This window comes from Malaclemys terrapin, chromosome 7, assembly GCF_027887155.1.
Source record: "Malaclemys terrapin pileata isolate rMalTer1 chromosome 7, rMalTer1.hap1, whole genome shotgun sequence".
Lineage (NCBI taxonomy): Eukaryota > Metazoa > Chordata > Testudines > Emydidae > Malaclemys > Malaclemys terrapin.
Window position 1 is genome coordinate 95760978 of NC_071511.1, and position 23031 is coordinate 95784008.

At 40.0% G+C, this 23031-nt stretch overlaps 1 protein-coding gene across 4 annotated transcripts in view; it reads right to left on the reverse strand.

The window, feature by feature from the left end:
- The window catches only part of PLCE1 (phospholipase C epsilon 1), a 319039-nt gene that overhangs the window by 79865 nt on the left and 216143 nt on the right, over positions 1-23031 (reverse strand). For 3 of the 4 annotated variants that reach the window (XM_054033535.1, XM_054033536.1, XM_054033534.1), the window contains exons 5-7: positions 9893-10038; positions 7080-7338; positions 1480-1688 (exon numbers count right to left, since the gene is read on the reverse strand). In XM_054033535.1, coding sequence (XP_053889510.1) covers positions 1480-1688; positions 7080-7338; positions 9893-10038 — 614 coding nt within the window. Of the gene's footprint in view, positions 1-1479; positions 1689-7079; positions 7339-9490; positions 9559-9892; positions 10039-23031 lie in introns of those variants that run through there. The other variant, XM_054033537.1, reaches the window with a different exon arrangement.

Below are 23031 nucleotides of genomic sequence, written 5' to 3' on the forward strand. Positions count from 1 at the left end.
GTTAGTTTTAAAATGTTAGATGTTACTTAAGAAAAATAATTTCTGGAAGGAAGCATGTAAGTTGTAAGAAATTCTAAAGACTATGGGCTTTCTACAGCACTCTTCTGCAATCAAGGGATGACGTAAATGGACAGTGAAGTAGGACAGCCTTTCTTGGCATCAGCTGCTGCTTCGCTGCTCAGAAGGAACTAAGGCCAGATGTTAATAATTCTATTAGAAAACATTATTTCAGGAAACAAAGATTATTTCTTTAAAATGAAATTTACAATTGCATGTAAATGAAATAAACACAGGAAGCTCGTAGTTCCTTCTCAGATGCTCACTTACTGGATTTTATATATAGGTGCCTCAACCAGTTTGGATACCTCTAAACATGTGGGTATTTTCCTATCTGTCATGCGGCTCAGACTACTTTATCTAATACCCCTACAGAGGTAGGGAGCATGCTTCCTGTTAACTATCTGCTACTGTGATATTTTAAATTTATTAGATTCGACTAAAGCTCTTTGTAAAAACAAAAGTTCCTCTCTTTATAACAGAACTATACTTGTCCTTGGGAAAGACTGTGATGGACATAGAACCATCATCTCACCCAACTGCATTTTTCTCCTGTTTCTATGCTGTATAGCTGTGGTTAGTTAGAAATGCACTGTGGGAGACTGATCTCAAATTAGAAGCTAGATATATAAAACCAATTTCATTCCCCTTAGAATTTTTTCCTCTTTAAATTCAATAAGAAAGACAACTAGAAAAACAAAGCAACACTTTGGAAGATCAAATGATTTAGTAGGCTTTGGATTTACCATTATTCCCATGTGACCAATACTGTACTGTATACTGGTATGATACTGATCTACTACTGGACCTCTCGCTGTACAAGTGGGAATTGGGAATCTGAGGTTGCTGAACGCCAAGCTTTTTCATGTGTCATAATTAAAGAAACACCTATGCTAAGTAACTGGACTGATCCAGTGTGAAAATTCAAAGTGTTTATAGCTTTCAAAGATTCTTCCTGAGATAATTATGACCCTCAAATGAACATATCCTTAAAAAGTAGCAGGCTTACAAACAATAATAAATAATCTTTATATTAAGGGCAGAATGCTGTTCTAACCCACAGGATATAATGTTCTGAGCTTTGATAACAGAGATGCTATGGTGCTATTCCTGGCACAACTGATCAAAATCATAATGTAACTGTGGGTTTCTAAAGCTCTCTAGACAAGATGAAAGGGATTTGCCTGGAAGTAATTACATCACAAAAGAAGATAAAACTATTGAGAGATTCCAAGCATATGAGCATCCTGATATCAAGCATAACTCTGGGAAAACAGCTGAAATTGGAAGGGGCAAAATTCAAGGATGCTTAAAGTTTCATGTTGTTACCATAACTGAGACTCAGACAACAGTAAATTAAACATGAAAAATCTTGAAACGCATAGAAAAATAGCACAGTAACCTATACAATGTAAAACCTACTGGTATCGGTTTCTATCCTTCAAAGAGTTTTTTCTTGAATTGCCTCCTTCACTAAAATTGTCTTCAACTTCTTCAGATTCCAAACTGCGGTTACAACTCCGAATAGTTTGAAAGATACTGTTTGCTGTTGATTCTTTTTCCGTATTATTTAAACCATCTTGGCCTACTCGTTGCAAGAAATTATCTTGCCCATTATAATCTGAAACAAACTAAAAAAGCCCAAATAGTTAATACAATGAACAGTTTGAATAGTGCATATCTAAGTAAACTGACAGAAATAGAGTTTAACTTGCGATTTTCAAAGGGGCCTTAGCGTGTGAGGCACAGATCAACCATTGACTTTCAGTGGGAGTTGGACACCTAATTCTGGTCTATTACTAGGACTTCTAGGCATTACAATAATATAAACAAACAAATAATATTAATTTCTTTAGACTCTTTGAAAATCTCAGCTTTAATCTCTACACTTGAGGGATTATTTGAAAGGAAAAAAAATGGAACGAACAGTTATTTACCTTACAATGACTAATTTTTCAAGATGTTGTAGTCAGCGTGGATTCCACTGTAGATATGGCTGTACCACATGTGCGAGAGATTGGATTTTTTTTAAAATAGCAATGTCTATTACGGCCATGTATGTGCCCTGTGCCTTCTTGTGCTCCCATGGAAGAGGACAAAGGATCCAAGAACTGACCCTCCCTCAGGTCCCTTGCAATTTGAAGCTTGTGTTAGCTGAAGACTCAAATTGTGGATGGAGCAAAGGGCAGGTCATGGGATCTACACTGCTAACATCATCTCGAGGAATCACTTTTACTGTAGGGTAACTTTTTCCTTCTTCAGGTATGTGTAAGCCACCACTGTAGATGACTGTCAAGTAGTAGCCTCTTCAGGATGGTGGACATGAGGAGAATCAGCTGCAACTGTTGAAGACAAATGGGAGTACACCCCACCACAAAAGTTGCAATAAGTCCAGTGCATAATGCTTGACAAACGTGAGCATGTTGTTCTACATAGCAGCCTGGCAGATTTCAGATACTGACACATTGCAGAACCATGCTGAGGATGCCACTTGAGTTCTGGTAGAATGGTCCCTAAACTGTCAGTGGGAGAGGAACATCAGCCATCTGGTAGCACAGTGTAATACATTTTGAAATTTTAGGGATGAAATGGTTTGCCCTTTAGAGTGGCCAGCTATAGCCTCATATAATCGTGGGGACAGTCTGAAAGATTTGATCCTGTCAATATAGTTTCAAAGAACCCTGGATAAACCAAGGTATGGAGTTTCTTCTCCTCTTGCCTGGAACATGGCTATGGGAAGAACACGTTAGTTCACTGATTGATTCAAATGCATTTCTAAAACCACCTTGGGAAGGAGTTTTGCATAAGGTCTCAGGACCACTTTGTCACTATGAAACCAGGTAGACAGAGGTTCTGCTATGGGCTGATGGATCTCACTGACTCTTCTGGTTGAAGTGATGACAACCAGGAATACTGTTTTCGAGAGCATGTTGGATAGATGTTGGAAAGGGACTCAAAGGGGAACTCTATAAGCCTGTGAAGGACAACACTGAAGTCCCATTCAGGGTCTCTAACCAATGAGTGAGCATGCATAAGGCACTTAAGGAATCTGGATACTGACATATGAGAGAAGATTGAAAGAGACTGAATTGGTGGAGGATATGCTGAAATTGTCACCACATGGATCTTAATTGAACTAAAATCCAAGAATGTTTTCATTGCAGCAAGTAGACCAGAATCTTCAGTATTGGGACCTACATTGGGTCCAGGCCACGTTGGGTTGCTCACATCAAGAACCTTTTCCATTTAGAAGAGTAAGTTTTCCTTATGGATAGTTTCCTGCCTGATGCCAGGATCTCCTGATTATGCAAGGAGCAGTGCTTTTCCATGATGTTCAGCCAGCCAATATCCAAGCCTTCAGCATCAGCAACTTTGGGTTCAGATGGAGTACTTGACATATATCTTGTACAATAGATGTGGGTGGTCTGGAAGTCAGGTTGGTGTTGCAGAAAGACTGCCAACAAGAACTATTTTGGCCAGTCGGGAGCTAACTACCAAGATGAATCATGTCCAATTTTGTCTAACTTTGGCAATCACCCTGGCGATTGCTAGGACTGGTGGGAAGATGTAAAAAAGGGCCCCAGTACCACTGTTGGAGGAAAGTGTCCAGTAAAGGTGGAGAAGTGATATCTGAAAATCAGCTCTGGAGTGGTTTTGGAATGGTTCTCGATCATCTCATCAAACCTGCTGCCTTGGGGGGATGGGGAGGGGGGAAGAGAGAGAGAGAGAGAGAGAGAGAGAGAGATTGATTTGCAACAGAGAAGGGGGAGGAGGGGTGCCTCCATGAATAGTGGAGTCACTTTTTGGATGAATACTCAGGCTGGCAGCTATGAGAGAAAGATGACATTCTCGGTTTCTGAAAGGCTGGTACTGAAAGGGTTTGCAGTATGGTACTGGGGTATAAATGTCCAAAGAGCTGAGTGTTGGTTTGGAATCCTTGAGACAGTGCAGCGCCTCTTCCATTCATGGGCTATTTAAATGCATATCTTCAAAGGGTAAGTCCTCAGTTGTAGCCTGGACTTCCCTTGATATTCCTGGATAACTGAACCCAGGAGACTTGGTGCCTTATGACTGCTGTGGAGATAGATTAAGCAGCTGTATTGGATTCATCCACTGCCACTTGTACTGCTGTCTTGGCTATCATCTGCCCCTCATTGATCATGTCTCAGTTCTTCCCTGTGGGAGTTGAGATAGGAAGGAAGCCACCCTCTCCCATATCAGAAAGTTGTATTTTGCAAACAGCACTATATTGGTTGTAATGCAGAATTGGAGAGATGCTTTCCTTCCACAAATGTCCAGCTTTTTGGGGTCCTTGTCTCTGAAGTCCTGTTGGTGGATCTACTCCTCTCCTGAACTGCAGAGACGATGAACAACCCCAGTGTCAGGTGAGCATTAAAGTAATCAAAACTTCTGGGTGGGAGTTGGTACTGTTTTTCCAGCCGTTTCCAAGACAGAAGGGAGTGAGGCAGGGATGTGCCCCAAACCCTTTACTGGGTCTAAAATGCCCTCATTGATTGGGAGGGCAATTCTTGTGGGCATGGACGTGCTGAGGTTGTCAAATAATTTATGATTGTCTTCCTGGAGCACCATCATTTCCATGTCCAATGTGTCAGCCATCCCTGGAAAGGAAAGCCTGGAAGTCATTGACCGCCAGTGTTGGGGCTATGATGGCTGATTCAGCCAGGGATGAGGAGAATTCTTTAGGTAGGAAGGGCAGCTGGAGTGTCTCTCATATTAACTCCACCATGTCTTTGGAAGGTCCATGCAGTACTGGCGAGGGCGCTGAAGCAAGCATTGCTGATGGTGACTGAGACCATCTCCTCTTTCCTGAGCCCTGGGAAGAGGCCCTGCTACGGGACCTGTGGGAAGGCAGGGCCTCAATAAAGCCAGTACAGCAAGTTGTACTGGTCCTGGCTAAACTGTGGGTGTCCCAACCATTCCCAGTCCTGCACAGGGGCTCTGTACCACATACCTTCGGAGTACCCTTGCAGGTACTGTCCTTTCCTCTTGGGCAGCGGTTCCTGGCTGAGGTGGGGGAGAAGGAATGGCCTGGTGATGATGAGAAGAAATAGCTCTCTGGAAATTACAGTGCCAATACACATGGTTTCTGGCACTGATGTTTGTGGAGCTGGTGCCAAGATCAGTATTGGTGTCTAGGCTTGTTTTGGCACCAAGAGGAGTCGTGAGTGGGGCTTTTTGAAGGAATGTCTTGATACCAAGAAGGGTTCTGGTTCCAGGATCAGTACTGGAGCAGTTTGCTGTATCAATGTCGGTACAAGTGCAACCATCTGGTCTCTTGGTCTCACTGGTGCCATGATACTATGCCTTACCGATGCTGAGGATTTCAAGGGCTTCTCTCTAGTCCTTGTTTCTCTCTGCAGAAACTGACTTTGATACCAGCTGATTGCTGTGTTTGCACTTGGTGGTGGAGTGTCTCTCCATCTCAGAAGGCAGTGCCAGGTCTCTCTGTCCTGAAGACGATGTCAATGCAGTCAGTGGTAAAGTTGCTGCTGGTGATGTTGCCACTAGTGACAATGGTATTGGCACCTTTTTTGCCTTCTTTTCCCTACTGGAGCCAGAGATGTGGTGCCTGATATAGACAGGGTGATCAGTGAACACAATCTCCTTGGATCTGGTGCTCCTGAATCTGAAGCTATCTTCATGTATAGGTCCAAGAGGGGCAGTTTGAGCCTCATGTCTTGGGATTTCCAGGTGTGGGTTGAAAAGGAGTGGCAGATGGAACACTTGTTGGTGATGTAACCTTCACCAAGGCAGAACAGACTGGAAGTTGAGGCTAGACAAATTTAGGCTGGAAATGAGGCATATAATTTTTTAACAGTGAGGGTAATTAACCACTGGAACAATTTATCAAAGGTTTGGATAGAGTCTCTATCACTGGCAATTTTTAAATTATATTTAGATTTTTAAAAAAAGATCTGTTCTATTTCAAATGGAATTATTTTGATAAAGTTCTATAGCCTGTGTTATACAGGAGGTCAAACTAGATGATCACAATGGTCCCTTCTGGCCTTGGAACTATGAATCTGCTATGTCCATCTATGAGAGGCATGAAACCATAACAGGAAGGACACACATTAAACATAGTGGGTTTTGAGCCTGCCATAGCTAGAGATTAGCATGAAGCACCTCACTCTGCTGTATGGGGGTAGAGGGGTCTCCCCCATGTCTGTCCTAATTGCTTGCTCTCTTTCTTTTTTTTATGAATACCCAACAAAAAAGTCTAAGATGAAGGATCTAATTAAAAGGAGAAGTGCAGAAGGGTTTCTTCACTGGAAAAGGGTTCTGAAACCAGAAGCAGGTCAGACAAATTCCAGGTCTGTCTCACTGCCACAGACATTAAGAAAGAATTGAGAGAAGGTCAGGGCCTCTCCACCCTTTATGTCTTTACACGAGAGCACGAAGTAGCACAGAGCTGCATCCATGGCCCTGCCGGATGTTGCTATTCAAAAGATTCCAGACTCGCATGCCTGAGCACCTACCTCAGGATCCACATTGACACATACTCGAAGAATTGCTTCTTTTCATATATTAAGGGTCTGAAACACTGAGGTTCTGAACTCTTATTTACTGCTATTCCTATTGAATTAAGTGGAAGTTAAGAGCACTATCCTTCAAAGGAAGTGCTTAGCATCTTCCAGAATGAGGTTCTTGGGCATAAACATTCATTGTTCATTGCAACTGTAGTTGCAAAATATTTGTCATTCCAATATGTAAACAATCCACTTTAAGTTAATTTTTAAAAAATGAATACGAGTTGTTATTGTATAACTGGATTGAGATCCTTCCATTTGATACCATGCATTACACTTTGGTTTAGAGAAAGCCACAAAAAGTTTCATCAACTGCATTGAACAGAGGGGGTTCAATCAACTGTCATCTTCAATAACTGTCAAATAATAATTTCACTATCATCTACAATTTGGTAGGGAGCCATTTTCACTGTATACAGGATATGGGCATGTAAACATTTAGAACATCAATGCTATCTCATAATAATTTACCTCCAATGTTTCATCCTGGGAATTATACTGTGGGCAAAGTCTGATGAGGCTTGCTGCTCCATCTAGAACTTCACAAAGCTCCTTTAAAAATACACCACAGAAAGGAACTACTTTACAGCCTGGAATATTCAGAGCACGATTTACCACTTTCCGATATTCAGAGGATGATTCATGTTGTGCCATAGCATCCTTCAGACTTCGCATGGTTTCAATATCAGATTGATCCATGAACTGCCACATTTTTAAAACTTTTCTAGACCTATTGCAAATAGACAACAAAACATTTGTAAGAAAATTAAAAAAAAACATAGTTTACATTAAAGTTCAACCCCAGAAGTCGATCTCTTATATTAAAAAAAATTAGTCTTACTTTCATTAGAATTATTCCGAAACAGGGGTCAGCACCACCATGTTGCGCGACGGACACTTGACAAAATTATTGGACTTAGTGACAGACATTGGCGGGGGGCAAGAGGAGGCTCCAAGCTGAGGAAGGGGGTTGGAGTGTGGGAAGTGGTACGGGCTTTGGGTTGGGGGTGCGGGTTCCAGGGTGGGGCCAGAAATAAGGGGTTCAGGATGCCGAAGGGGGCTCTGGGCTGGAGCAGGGGGTTGGATATAGGGGATGGTGTGAGGGCTCCGGTTGGGGGTGCAGGCTCTGGGGTTGCACTGGGGGTGAGGAGTTTGGGGTGTAGGAGGGTGCTCCAGGCAGGGACCAAGGTGTTTGAAGGGCAGGAGGGGGAATCAGGGCTGGGTCAGGGGGGTGGGGCATGGGCATGTGTGTATACAGGCTCCGTGCAGCGCTTACCTCAAGCAGCTCCCAGAAGCAGGGGTATGTCCCCCTTCCGGCTCCTACACAGAGGCGCAGCCAGGTGGCTCTGCACGCTGCTCTGTCTGAAGGTGCTGCCCCCGCAGTTCCTAATGGCCATGGTTCCCGACCAATGGGCTGGAAGCCTCAGAGGCAGCGCTGGGGGGGCCAGAGGCAGCGTGCAGAGCCGCCTGGCCGCGCCTCCGCAGCAACAGCAGGGACAGGGAGTCACTTGCAGGGAGGCTCACCTCGGGTGGCTCACCCCCACCCCCACCCCCAGCAAGCAGCTCCCCATCCCTGCTGTTGCTGGCAGAGGCGCGTGCGGCCAGGCAGCTCTGCAGGCACGCTGCCTCAGTCTGCAGACGCCGCCCCCCGCAGCTCCCATTGACTGTGGTTTCTGGCTAATAGGCTATTAGCGCTTGGATAGGGGGAACAGAGGCAGTGTGCCTGCAGAGCCGCCAGGTGTCTGGCCACATCTCTGGCAGCAACAGCCAGGACAGGGAACCGCTTGCAGAGAGCCACCTGAAGTGAGCGCTCCCATGGACCTCAAAATTTTTACCACAGACACTTGTGTCCATGTACGGACACGTTGCCGACCCCTGTAAATGAATGAGACAAATTCAATTGGGTATTCCTAGAAAAACTCAGGCTAACAGAGCAATTTTTTCCTTTTGAATAATTGAACACCAAAATGAACATGCAAAGCTGAGTAATGAGATCTAGATATTGCTGGAGCTACAGCTGGGATTTTCAACAGAGCCTAAGAGAGTTAGGCACAACAGCTTGGGAAGGTAAAGAGGAATCTTTTACACTTATCTTGTTACACTGTCTTAAAAATAAAGAGTAGTGGGAGAAAATCAGAGATAACATTTCCTCTGCTGTATTATTACATAGGATATAGTATAAAGGAATGTTTATATCCAAACAAAAAATGGTTTTAGGACTGCACAAGCGGAGCATGTTTGGGCAGAGCCCTGGCAATTCCACCCCTCCGCACCTTGCACACCAGCAGCGCTACAGGGAAGCTAATACAAGATATCCCACTCCCCACTATCTCCTTGTCCACTGCATAAAGCTCTGGCAGTACCCTTCCTTTCCTCCCCTTCCCTCATGCAGTGCACTCACAAGAGGCAGAATTAAACTCTTATTACAGTTTTGACTTCTCTCTGAATAGGCTGGCTTGTCGTAGAACAACCATTCACAGCCTTCTCAGGCTTACATGGCCTGGGAGGCCGTGGATGTGTTTTGCAGGACAAGGCCTCTTATGTTTGTGAGTGCTTTGAATGTGTTTCATATATTAAAAATGTAAACTAACAGCACAATGAGTGTGCTTATTAAACCACAAAAAGCTGCAGTAAAAACACATTAAAGGTTTGCTATGCAAACACAAAATACAAGGAAAGTTAGAGTTAAGAGGCTGGAACTTCAGACTTATCTCTTCCTACTACAAAATAATTCATTATATACTGTATGTAAGATCCCCTACTGTTCTGAGAACCCAGCAGCAGTTAGCGTAGGTAAAATGGAGTGACCCAAGGAGGAGCTTTATTTGACATTTCTTTTTTGCCTTATAATCATATTACTTTAACATTTATAGTTTCACTACCTTTGTTATTGAAACTCCAACCCTAAAACTATAGTAGTTGTAGTGAGTTACAGATAGTTAAACTAGAACTGCTTTTACACTCTTCTTTTCTCATTCAAATCATCTATTTGAAAAATGTATCTCCATGTTTTCAATTTAACATATTTAGCATGTACCAGGATAGATGACGATGTCTCCAGAGCATTCTGAGAAAATGTCTGTCTTTCACCATGTTTAATTTTTCCAGAATAATTATGAGAAATTCAAAAGATGAAATGATGTGATTTAGCAACAGAATACTGTTCAACAGAGTGATTGATTCAGTGCCACACATTGTCCTTCAGAGAGGAGTTGTGCTTAATAGAAGCTGTAGTTTAATCTCTATCTCTGAAACTTCCTTATGTAAAAATGAGTTGCCAGTACCTAAGCCCTGCCAAGAATTCCATTACAGCATTGTAGTTTCCCATGTTCCAGCAGCATTTTGCCACATGTACTAAATATGAGAAGACTTCTCGTTTCTCCTCCATAGAACCGGCAGTAAGGATCAACCATGTAACCCAAGAGCTCACCTAATAAAACAAAATGTACAGTACAAGAAATCAGCCATGGCTATGTTATTTGGAACATTCAGACACATTTAATGCAATAGAATGAATACATATTAATCATAAATTGTCTCTATCGGGGAGAAAATAAGAGATTTCACTAAATTATATATATACCCACACACAATAAAATCACACAAAAACATTCACCACATATATTATAAATACTGTATGTATATACATATCATACACACATATATGCAAAGTATTTGAATCTCAAAATGCTTTTTACAGTTATTTATTTTAAACCAAAAATGCTGAACAATAACAGACATTGTGTCATAGACTAGGGCTAAGATTTTCAAAGCTGCCTAAAGGATTTGCAAGGCCAATTCCCATTAAAATCAATGGGAACTGGCACCCAAATCTCCTACTTGGCTTTGAAAATTTTAGCCTTAGATAAGATAACCCATTTTATTCAACTTGGGCAACAGGTCAGAAGCAGCAGTTTATACATTAGAGAATATTTTTTGCTTGAGTTGACTGTGCTGGCATTTGTATATATGTTTTCTTGATGTGCAAATTTGTTCACTGCAATATATTCTAAACATTTAATAATTAACTACTATAGCTATTTGTTATATAAGAAATGAAGCAGAAAATATCACTTTCCAAATCTGATCTTATTGTCAAGTTCTGTTTGGTAATTTATGTCAGCATCAGAAATCAACTAACTATATGATTCTGTTCATACTTAAAATCTGATCAGGCATAGATATTTACCACTCTGAAAATTTTCAGTTTACTTTCCCACAACATCCACAAAAAATAGATATATTTCACATGGAAACCTAATTTAAACCAACTGTTCCTTTTTCAATCTGATTCCCTAGGGGTTGATTTTTATCACTGTAGAAATACTTTTAATCATAAAATAATAAATGTGATCTGTTCACTGACATTGAGTTCCATTCTTCTTTTGGTCTTGAATGATTTATGTGTTTATAGCCATTACCAGAGTGATGAGAGCTTCACATAACATTTGAGACCATAGCTTCCCCCAAAGAAAGAAATTTGTATTTAATGTCCTACTGATATACTTAAAGACACAAACCATGTGAAACATGTGAAATTAACTGAAAATTGGTTGAATTGAAAACAATTTATGAAAACACATAGGGGTTATATACATCACTATATTTTCCTGAGCCTATACAGACACAGTATTCTCTATTCCTCATTCTGGGTCATGAGAACAGCAAATACAGTAAAAGCAAGAACAAGAATAAGATTATTCTCTTGCTTTTCAATCTTTCTGATGCCCAATTTAATCAAGCGCAACAAAGTCAAGTTCCACTGTTTTCTTAATGTTGAAATGTATTAACATACTATACTATTAATGAAAGACTGTGTTTAAGTAATATTAGGGTTAACAGAAACCAGCAAAATTCAGGAAATGCAAAGTTATGGCTTTGCCCTAAATTCAACTGAGAAAGAAAGAAAGAAAGAAAGAAAGAAAGAAAACTAGCTTTGTTATTGGCTTGTGTCACATTTTCAGCATTATTCAAATGTATTTTTACATTTAAGTTTCTTTCTTTAAATAAATTAATAAGGGGAAAGTAAGACAATGGGGTGCAAAAAATTATCCTATATATTGCCAGTGTTTTATAACGGCATCTAAGGGCTTGTCTATGCAGTGCATTAGTCCACAACAGAGATGTATAAACTCCAATGCATAGTAGCATGTTGCACGCTAACTAGTCCATGTGGACCCCTGCTGGCACACACTAAGAGTTTCCCTGGTGCATGTTTACGTAGTCCCATTTCAAACTATATTAACGTGCACTAGGGAACTTTTAGTGTGTGCCAGCAGGGTCCCACATGGGTAAGTTAGTGCATGACACACAAGTGTGCACAAGAATCTACACCCCTCTGATGCAGGCTAATGCATGTTGTAGAGAAGCCCTAATTTACTCAAGAGGCAGAAACAGTTCTATATTTCAAATAAATACACACTCAAGTAAGTATATTTTCAAAAAGGGCTGTATACAGAGGGTGAAATGCTATGCTGTGCCTCTAAGAGGTGCAGCATAGAACTCACAGATGGAGAGAGGGCTGAGATGGTTTTAAGCCACACTTGATTCTGGGCTGCTCCAGGAGCGGCATAATTTAGACAGCCCTTGAAGGCTGTCTAATTTACAACAGCCTTTTCATGCCTGCCTAAGGGCAGCAGCACTGCCCAGAATCTCTGCAGTGCTAGGTGCTGCTGCTCTGCTCTTGGAACACTTCCTGCCACAAACCCCATCCCCAGCTTGCCTCCAACATCAGGTTTCTTCCACAATTCCTGTGCATGAGGAATTCTCTCTCAGATGGATCTGAAACTGTTAGCACCCAATTACACCACTGGTGTCCTTTTTCCCAGAGTAATCAGGGGCGAGATTCTCACCTACTGCATGTATTTATAAAAATGCTACAAGATTAAGGCCTCAGTTTTCCTCTTCAGGGAAAAAAAGAAAAGGAAAATTTGAATTAATAAAAGTATGTGCATTTCTATGTACTACATGAACAGCACAACTGCTGATATATACTGATGTTTGCTACTGATTATCACTATTGTCTAGTATATTTCTGTACTGCAGATCTTGTAGGTATCTAGGGCCATAATCCAGACCTTTAGGGACTTTACATATTAGACTTATTTATGCACATGGGGCCTGATCCAAAGCTCACTGAAGTCAATGGAAAAACTTCTATTGACTTCAGTGGGCTGTGGATTAGGCCCATTTTTTGGTCTAACATGTGCCTCTTTCTAGTGGTTCAGTCGGAAATGGATATTCTAGTTATTCTTTAACCAGACAAAACAGATCGAAACAGCAATGAAAACATTACAATGCTTGAGCAATACTGCAAACAGTATAGCTAACATTTGTTTGACCAAAAAGCAGAATGTACAAAATTAATGCTCCAATTTCATATCCTGTTGCAATTACAAATTTTGTATAGTACCTAATATGTATTGCAAAATTATGTAATTAGAGTTACAACATTTCATGGTGCATCCTGTAATAAGTAATTTAATATAGTGTAAAGCATATGACCAGTTAGAATTTTGGCTGTGAGATGGCATCTGGATCGCCTCAGTTGCTAAATTGAAGTGCAACATGTCTTTCATTTCACTGAGATACGTGCCACATTGTCCTTTCCATAATATGCCACAATCTTTGTTCAGATTATTTAAAAGCAATATCCATTACATTCTCTTCTTTCAATAACTGTTTAAAACCACAATGTAACAAACAAATAAGAATAGGAAAATCTGTCTCTGATCATCTGAAAATTTCCTTCCTTTGAGTAATAAGGCACACAGATCTGTCAGAATGGATATTTCAGTTTGTTTACATCTTGGGGGCAGGACCAGAACTTGTTAGTCACTGGCAGCAGGGGAATGCCTCACCTCCTGAAGTTCCCTGCATCTGAGATAACTTCCACATGACTAGGATAATTCACATTTACTTTCCTAAATTACAGATTATGTTAAATATACTTTGGGAAAAAGCACAGCAATTTCTCCAACTACAGAGCATAATAAATTCTATCTAATGACAAAAAATCTAAATCCTTTAATATCAATGTCCATCCATTTCTATTCTGAATGATCCATTTGTTTCCAAGGTGGCCTGGATCTGTGACCTTATTACTTGAAAAAAAGGAAATTTTCAGGTAAGCATGGACAAATTTTCCTATTCTTTGTACGAAGGACCACAAATCTGTTACAATGTGATTTTCATAGCAGTGTGACTAAGGTAGAAGCAGGATCATCTTTTAAATGTTGACTCCTCCATCTTCTCCTGGACCGTAAGGCACAGAGAAAACTTCTGCCAAAAGACAGGATATGACAATGACCAAGGTAGGTGACCAATGTGCAGAATCTGGTGAACCTATGTACTGATGCCCATTTGGCTGTCCAAAAGATCTCAATACAGGATTATCAGCGCTCCTAAAGACTGGACTTTGATGTTTAACTGAAGAAGGAATATATCTTGAATTTACTTAGGAAATGAATGCTATGACAGTTGAGAGAACTACCTGTCTGAATTAAAGGTATGATATTGGGTCTCATTAGAGGAAACTCCTTAAAATAAAAATTCATCTGACTGGCGATAATAGCCATCAGGAGGCATACCCAATGCACAGCAAGTATAATGGTACCTCCTACAGGCATTCAGTCTGGGGTAGTATTGTAAGGAGCAAAATCAGGTTCCAAGTCATACTTAACCTTGTGAGACTGAAATAAAGTTTATGCCCTAAGGAGCATATAAATGTTGGGATGTATACAAAAGTTTCTTTTCTTGGACAGGCTGGGAATATTATATTACACAGACCTGGCCTTTTTTCTTGGACACTCTTATACATGCACAATAAAGCCCTCCTGGAGGAACTCAAGGCTATGTTTCATTGATTTAACATGGTAATTAAGTTATTTTGCACCATCCCATAGAATAATTTCTATTTGTTGACTTCTCCTTTGGGACCCATGTGAACAAGAATCACTTCATCAAAGTATTAATTTTAAATTTTTCTGGTCCCAGGTGGAGTATTTTTTATTTTATTTTATATCATACATCCTCTGTGAGATACAGACATCTGAAGATCCAATCAGGCCTGAAAACCATAGTCTCTTCATCCTGCATAGCATAACCTGGGTGGGTAACTGTTGTTCTTGTGTTCTTATCTTTTGTATTGTCCTGCAGAGCAGGACATATAGCAGGGACCTTGCCCAGGTTTGAGAAAGGTCATTCACTGCTTCACATTCTCAGTCCTGACATGTAGAGAAACCACAGGGCACCTTATTTATGTTTCCATATTCAAAGAAGTCAATCACCAATCCTCAAATTGATTTATGATGAGGGATATATTTCTAGGTGAAGGAGCCACACTGCTAATCTGACTTCTACCATGTATATCTTGGTGTTCTTCTCCATCTTGTCAGGCAGTACATATAGAGAAAGGTAACTCTGCTCCGAGACTCACTCTCTCTAGGGTGGGGCTGGTTATGTTCTTCCCAGTTATTATGAAAACCCTATTAGACACTAACTGCCATGACTAGAACAAGTCTTATCTATGGAAGGAAAAGTGCTCCAAGACCTCAATGAATCATTGTGTTCCAGCTCATGGATGTTGTGGTCTTTCTTTCTGGTACACAATCCCTGAACTGAATTGGGAAAATCCCTTAAAATAAAAAAACAAAACAAAACCAAATCTGATTTTCTGCATTCACCATTTGTGGGAGCAGATAATATAAAATTAGAGACAGATCATTGCCAAAGGATGAGATATGATGATGGGAATACCTGGAATTATTAGATAGGTATCATATGAATTCTGGGTCACTGAATCATACCTGTGTATAAGATCAGAATTCCCAATGGGTTCCAGTAAAAATTGGATTTTTGTTTCTGTGACAGCACTTATTTTCCATTATGGTCATCTTCATCTTCTAGTAACAGTCTTCTGGGAGAAGACCTCGTACCTGATAGTATTCATCCACAGCCAAAGCATATGATGCATTTCCCTGGCACCATGTATTTGTCCTGATACTCCAGGAACCATATCACTCTGTACATTTGCTTCAGCTTTCTCTCTGAACAGAACCCTAATCAGAAAAATCATCTTAGAAGAGATAAGTGAATCTCTGTCTTCCCTAAAGTCGATGTTATTGCTACCATGATGCTGGTGAGAGAGACCTTGGGAGCACATGAAAGATCAAATGGTTATGATCAAAGTTAGGAAAAGAAAAAGGCTGCCATCCATCTGCAAAACATAAAAATTGTCTGAGGATGGTAAAATGGGAATGCTTTGAAGATAAGCCTCCTTTAGGAACTTATTTAGATGTTTTAGACTGGGCTCTGCTCTGTTTTTCCTAATTCTCTGAGGCTAGAAAGCTGATTGGGGGAGGGGGGGCATTATAACACTCCAGTCTGAAAAATATGATGGATGATTTCATTCATGCTGTAGCCTCTCCATTGGTTGCTGAAACTGGGAATGAGACAAAGCTATTTCCCTGTTTCTTGCACAGTTCCTTAAGTTATCTCCACTGGACAATGTCCAGTGACCTCATCTGATCAAAGCTCTTTTGCTCTGAAATTGAAAGAGCCTGGAACAAGTCAGGGCTCTAATTCCAGACCTGCAGATAGCTCTGAGACAATACAGGGTAGTTACTGACTCCGCACTTGTTCTAGCTACTACTTGCAAAGAGGTATTTTCTCCTGTTATACTTTAGGGACTACTTCAATACATCTGTATTCCTTCCAGTAGTGTCTGGCCGGAGCCAGAATTATAAATTGACTTTTCTGATTACTGTGAATAACCTCAGTTCCCCATAAAGCTTCCTATTGTACCACTAAGAGAGCTTGGGAACTGATTTGTCCAAGCATCTGTTCCTAAGAACCAAAGCCCCATATATAAGCATGCAACAGATTTGAATCCTACTTTTTTAAAAAACATATATTTTACTATTTGATTCTCCAACTCTAATTTGGACTGTCAGGCTTCCTCCCCAAAGGAGGAAGAATTATCCTTGTAATTGTTTTTGTAAGGTGTGTGTATGCACACCTGAAGGAATCAGCATATGTCTATGCCCGGGTCTTTTCTGCATTAATATATCCTGCTGCATTCCATGAAGTTGAGGAGGCGAACCAAGTGATGAGGATTATTTCCCATGCTGCACCCTGTGAAGGTGATATGGGGAACTGAGTATCAAGGATTATCTGTCCTGTTGCACTCCATGAATGTGAGCTGGGGAAACAGCACTGATTTTACTATTTATTTATTTCCCTTTTGGGAGTTTGTCCCCATAATCCTGCTTCAGACACACAAGTGAACTTGAGCTCACAGATTGCTCTGGAAAGATTGAAGTGGCTAGTGATCCTCCTGTCCTCATTGAAGCTGGGTTTATGAGTCTCCCCTTCTCTACATGGATCCCTTCTAGGTCTCTCAAGGAAGATACTGGCTCAAGGATGGGCTCCCCAGATGTTCTACCCCTCACTACTGCCTGGGATCCATATGGGGCAAGTAGGTCTATCTTTCCCATGGAAGCCTCAGCCTGGGCTATGTATAGCAAAGCGATCCCTGAGAGGGAGGGGCCCTGTAATAGAGATGGCAGCAGAGGAAGGGAGCTAGGCCCCAAGGCACTTTACTGCAGTCTCTGGTGTGAAAGCAATGTGAGTTAAGCACCTAAATAACTTTAAAAATCTGGCCCTAGGTTTTTCGGGGAATGCATCATGCTGAATTTTTGATCTCTGAATTAGCTGAAATTTGTATAAAATCACATGTAGACTGACAGCTAGCCATTCATTAACTGCACTTCAGAGGCAGTTTAGATATATTATTAATTAAAATGTGTATGGAATCAGTAAGGCTCCTGAAATGCCCTCCTGAAATGTGTATTTTAGATAGAAATATGTGAACTAAGTGTATAGAGCTAGCCCCTCCTAATTTGGGTCAAATCATACACCCCATTTAGGAGATCTTAAAGCATAGGTATGTTAACCGCATATAACTGGCCTAATGTCTCTTTGGAGGCTGCAGAATCTGTGGCACTTGTGATAGCCCTCAAACATGCACAGGTTATTCCACTGTTGATGATACACATGCTTAAGATCAGAATCAAGCTCTAAGGGTTCAACAAGGGTACTCAGAGCTAACTAACACTGAGACTTCTTCCTCCAAGTTCCTGTGTGAGTCACGGCTTTACGTTCAGGGCACATGGCCCTCCATATGCACGTCTTACGTATGATATCAATTTTATTTCCGCTCACACGTAGTTCTGTTTACATAACCCTCATTATAATACCCCTTCAATCCACAACAGGAATCACCAAACCAACTCTATAATTAGATTGTCACTGTACTGATTAGTTGAAAAAGGATGAGAAAACATACGTTTGTTGGATCACTATAATAATAACAGCTAGATACACGTAAGTCATAAATTGAAACACAAGCCACTCAAGTTGATTATTAGCACTGACCTTTCATTCAGGTGGGTAGAAATTAATGGGCCACTCAATATCTCTCCACATAAATTTAATATTAGGTTATAATTATACAAAATGAAACCAAATAGATAATTAGTTAAGATATACATAATATGTTCACGTGGCTTTGCATTACAGCTTTGTGCCAAATTTCAGCCATACCGGAAACAATACAAAGCCTCAGCTGGAATTTTTCACAGAGTTACAAGAGCCCTCTTTAAATTTGATTCTGAGCACAACAGGATCTTTGTCCATTGTCCTGGCAATTTAAATAGCAGCTTAGCAATGAACTAAAGAACAGCAGTACACAAAGAGCTATATGGTTTGGGGTTCTTTGAAACTTTAATTGTTTGTGCTGTAAGCGGAATAAAGATTTGTGTGGTAACCGTAAGATTATCTCTTGTTTTAGTATTTTCTGCATTTATTTTGACCAATATATATATTTTTATTGGATGATTTTAAATTACACTAAAATCTCCTTGTTTTTTCAAATACTTTTTATTAGGTTGTTATGCTTATCTTATTTTGCTGATGTAGCTTTCCTTATACAAATGGCTATTTTTCAAATAGTTTTAAAGTTTAATATTATTTAGAAAGGTAAAATTATGTCAGCATTTGACCACAAATATACTGTGAATATTTGAAGTCAATGAGAATCATTCAGTGTTTCACCTTTTTTAAGCCAAAGTTTCTGCAACAGTTGTATAGACAAATGTAGGTGAAGCCAGAAATAAATCTATCATGGAACATGCTTTGGTAACCAAAGACCCTTATTTACAATAAGAACATAAGAATGGCCGTACTGGGTCAGACCAAAGGTCCATCTAGCCCAGTATCCTGTCTACCGACAGTGGCCAATGCCAGGTGCCTCAGAGGGAGTGAACCCAACAGGCAATGATCAAGTGATCTCTCTCCTGCCATCCATCTCCACCCTCTGACAAACAGAGGCTAGGGACACCCTTCCTTACCCATCCTGGCTAATATCCATTTATGGACTTAACCTCCATGAATTTATCCAGTCCTCTTTTAAACGCTGTTATAGTCCTAGCCTTCACAACCTCCTCAGGCAAGGAGTCCACAAGTTGACTGTGCGCTGTGTGAAGAAGAACTTCCTTTTGTTTTAAACCTGCTGCCCATTAATTTCATTTGGTGGCCCCTAGTTCTTGTATTATGGGAACAAGTAAATAACTTTTCCTTATTTACTTTCTCTACATCACTCATGATTTTATATACCTCTATCATATCCCCCCTTAGTCTCCTCTTTTCCAAGCTGAAAAGTCCTAGCCTCTTTAATCTCTCCTCATATGGGACCCATTCCAAACCCCTAATCATTTTGGTTGCCCTTCTCTGAACCTTTTCTAATGCCAGTATATCTTTTTTGAGATGAGGAGACTACATCTGTACGCAGTATTTAAGATTTGAGCATACCATGGATTTATATAAGGGCAATAAGATACTCTCTGTCTTATTTTCTATCCCCTTTTTAATGATTCCTAACATCTTGTTTGCTTTTTTGACCACCGCTGCACATTGCGTGGACGTCTTCAGAGAACTATCCACGATGACTCCAAGATCTTTTTCCTGATTCGCTGTAGCTAAATTAGCCCCCATCATATTGTATGTATAGTTGGGGTTATTTCTTCCAATGTGCATTACTTTACATTTATCCACATTAAATTTCATTTGCCATTTTGTTGCCCAATCATTTGGTTTTGTGAGATCTTTTTGAAGTTCTTCACAGTCTGCTTTGGTCTTAACTATCTTGGGCAGTATAGTATCATCTGCAAACTTTGCCACCTCACTTTTTACCCCTTTCTCCAGATCATTTATGAATAAGTTGAATAGGATTGGTCCTAGGACTGACCCTTGGGGGACGCCACTTGTTACCCCTCTCCATTCTGAATGAACAAAGCTGCCCATTTTCAAGACTTAAAATTGCAGGGCTGCCCTGGTGCTTTCTACTCCAATTTTCATAATTCCCTTTGTATTTTTATTTTTTAAAAGATATGTAAATAAATAGCTTGAAAAACTCCTATAACTAGATTCACAAAACCCCCCCACTTTAAACAGAGCTATGATTGAGACTTTGTTACCTTTCTGAAAAAATTATGGTGTTCTATTACTTAGAAAACAAGACAATCCCCTCCCCCTGCCACCACCACTCCCCTCCCTCCTGCCAAAACCCACAACTCTATATAATTGGCAATTTTTCATTTATGGTTCTACTAACAATAGTACTTGGACCTGCTAGTGAAGGCAGAGGGCTGGACTCGATGACCTTTCGGGGTCCCTTCCAGTTCTATGAGATAAGTATGTATAATAATACAACTCCTACATTCCTGACAACCGCCACCTACTGCGTAAAGGCATTTTTGGATGGATGATCTAAGGGCAGATCTATATATCCGTATGATGTGGACCCTGCACTGGAAAGGGCCCCCAATTTTCTATCAACAAGTGGTGCACAGCTGATAACCAACTGCCTTCACTGATATAATACAAAGGATTGAGCAAACACAGGAAAAGGACTCTCTCAGGGGCTCTCAGGTTATGTCGCATTACATGGATTGATACAGTCTTTAATTACATACTGTTTGTTCCACAGGACCTCTGCCTTAGGCAGTGGCATAGAATGCAGTGTGAATGAGGCAGAATGTTCCAGAATAAATAGAACGTTCTCTTGTGTTTAAGGCACATTAGGACCCAGAAGAGCTGGGTGCTATTTCTGGTTCTGCCATAGACTTCCTATGTGACACTAAACTATCTAAATGTATATACACAAGAGGTCAAATCAAGGCAACCTGATTTTTCACATTCTCTAGCTTTTGAGATTTAATTTTCTTTCAGTGTAATTTTTTGTAGCCCATAGTTTTGGCTGGGAGAACCTAGGAAAATTGAGCAATGTCACTTTCATAAATTTGACTTCCAAATGTACATTAGGAATCAGTGTTTCAACCTACATTCTATCACCACAGAAGCCCAATGCCCATTAAATAAATAGTACCAGAACCCTTATGGTTGTTTATAAACTAGCAATTTATTTATCATTATTTATTATCCTATGCGTAATAAAGGGTGACTGCCAGACTGTTTCCACTCGCAGAATTGCAATATGCTGGACTAAATGTAAAGTTAAGTTTTAGAGCAAGAGATTCCTAAGGCACACCTATGCACCTACAGTGAAAATATTTGCCAAAGGTTGGAAACAAAATAATGACTGAAAACAAATGTATATTTTTAATAAATAACCACAATATTAAGATGCCTTCAAAATATATAGATCTGATACACAGCAGGTGTAAATGCGCACAGGCACAACACCTGCTCACAATCTGGCCCAGTGTAATATTGCACCAGTGTACGTGTTCTGCAATTTTGTATGAATTCCTGTGTAGGTCTTTAAAATTCAGACTTCAAAATAATAATGCATCTGACCATAGCCAGAAAGTGGTTCATGGTCAAGTTGAGTGGTATCCTGCTCTGACCAATATAAATTATACATTTTCAACACAATACATGTTACAAAAATATAAGTTATAACTTTAAGGAAATATATGAAGCCAGCAAAGGTTTGTAATACTTATTGAAATATTTATGGAGTCAGTTTCCATGAAATCTGTCTACAGGTTGTTTTATTTATTTATACTTGATAACGTATCTAGCTCTATAAACTAGTAAAGGACTAATAGCATGGTATACCCTTCACATGGTTCAGTACAGTATCTTCGTTCACAGTGAGTATCATTTGACACATTTGTGGAGCAACGTCACGTTTCCTTAACTTTTTATCTGATCATTTGTACATCAAATTACAAATGTGTAAAAAAAAAAATGTTAAAAACCCAACGCATAAGCAGATGCTCATGGAAACTAGGGATGAATAAGTTTCATGATTGAAAAAATAAGTGCCTGTATGAGAAATAGAGTGTCAGCTAGTGAGCACGTGCATGAGTAATCACTGGGGAAATGTCCAGTGTTTAGGGCACTAATACAGGAGTTGGGAGACCTGTGTTCAATTCCCTGCTCTATCACAGACTGTGTGACCTCTAGTTGATCATTTCATCTTTTAGTTCCCTCTCTATAAAGTGGGATTATAAAAAGGTGCTTCACAACTGCCTTTATATGAAAGTTAACCCAGATCTGCCCGACATATGGGTAACTGGGTAGAGGGAAAGTGTCTGTGGGGGTAACTATTGAATGAGAAGGGCATGCATGTTCTTTCCCCTCTAGCTTACCTGGAAAGGACTCTGGCAATTAGGACCTACTATTTTGATTACCTTGCTTTTTGTTTGGAATCCTGAGTGAATCAATAAAAGACAAAAGGAATTGAAACTGCCACTGGGGAGAGCATTAATTCATTCCCCCCCCTCTTGTAATTCTGCTCACTGACCTACAGCAGATATCAATACTCACATTTCCCTATCTCACACAGGTGTTGTAAGGATACATACATAAAAGACTTTGAGGCACTCAGACATTTTGATTCTGGGAGCATCATAAGTACCTGATATAGATGAATGGCTATGTCCCCCTCGCCTCCAAGATGGATATCAAATTTGTCTCCAATATTAAGAAGTTATTGGATCAAATTATTTTTCTCTCATCTGACATATGACAAGATTTTTGCTATATGAAGAATTAAAAAGTAGATACATATTAACCTAACACAGAGACATCAGTAAAAGACATGTTCGTTTTTGCCTGAAAGTGAATGTACTGGCACCTGAAGAGAAGAAATATTTCACAGGACCATGAAATCAGAAGAATCCTCCAAAAATGTACATATTAATCATGTTGAACTATTACAAGCATGATATAGTTATACACCTACTACAATTTTTCAAATTTCATGCCAGCCTGATTTGAATAAATTCATTCAATTTCTTAGCCAGAGTGAACATACATTTAAAAAGAATATCATAAATACCTATCTCCTAATAATACACTTCATCTCTGATTTGTTTGAATAGCAATGAAAATT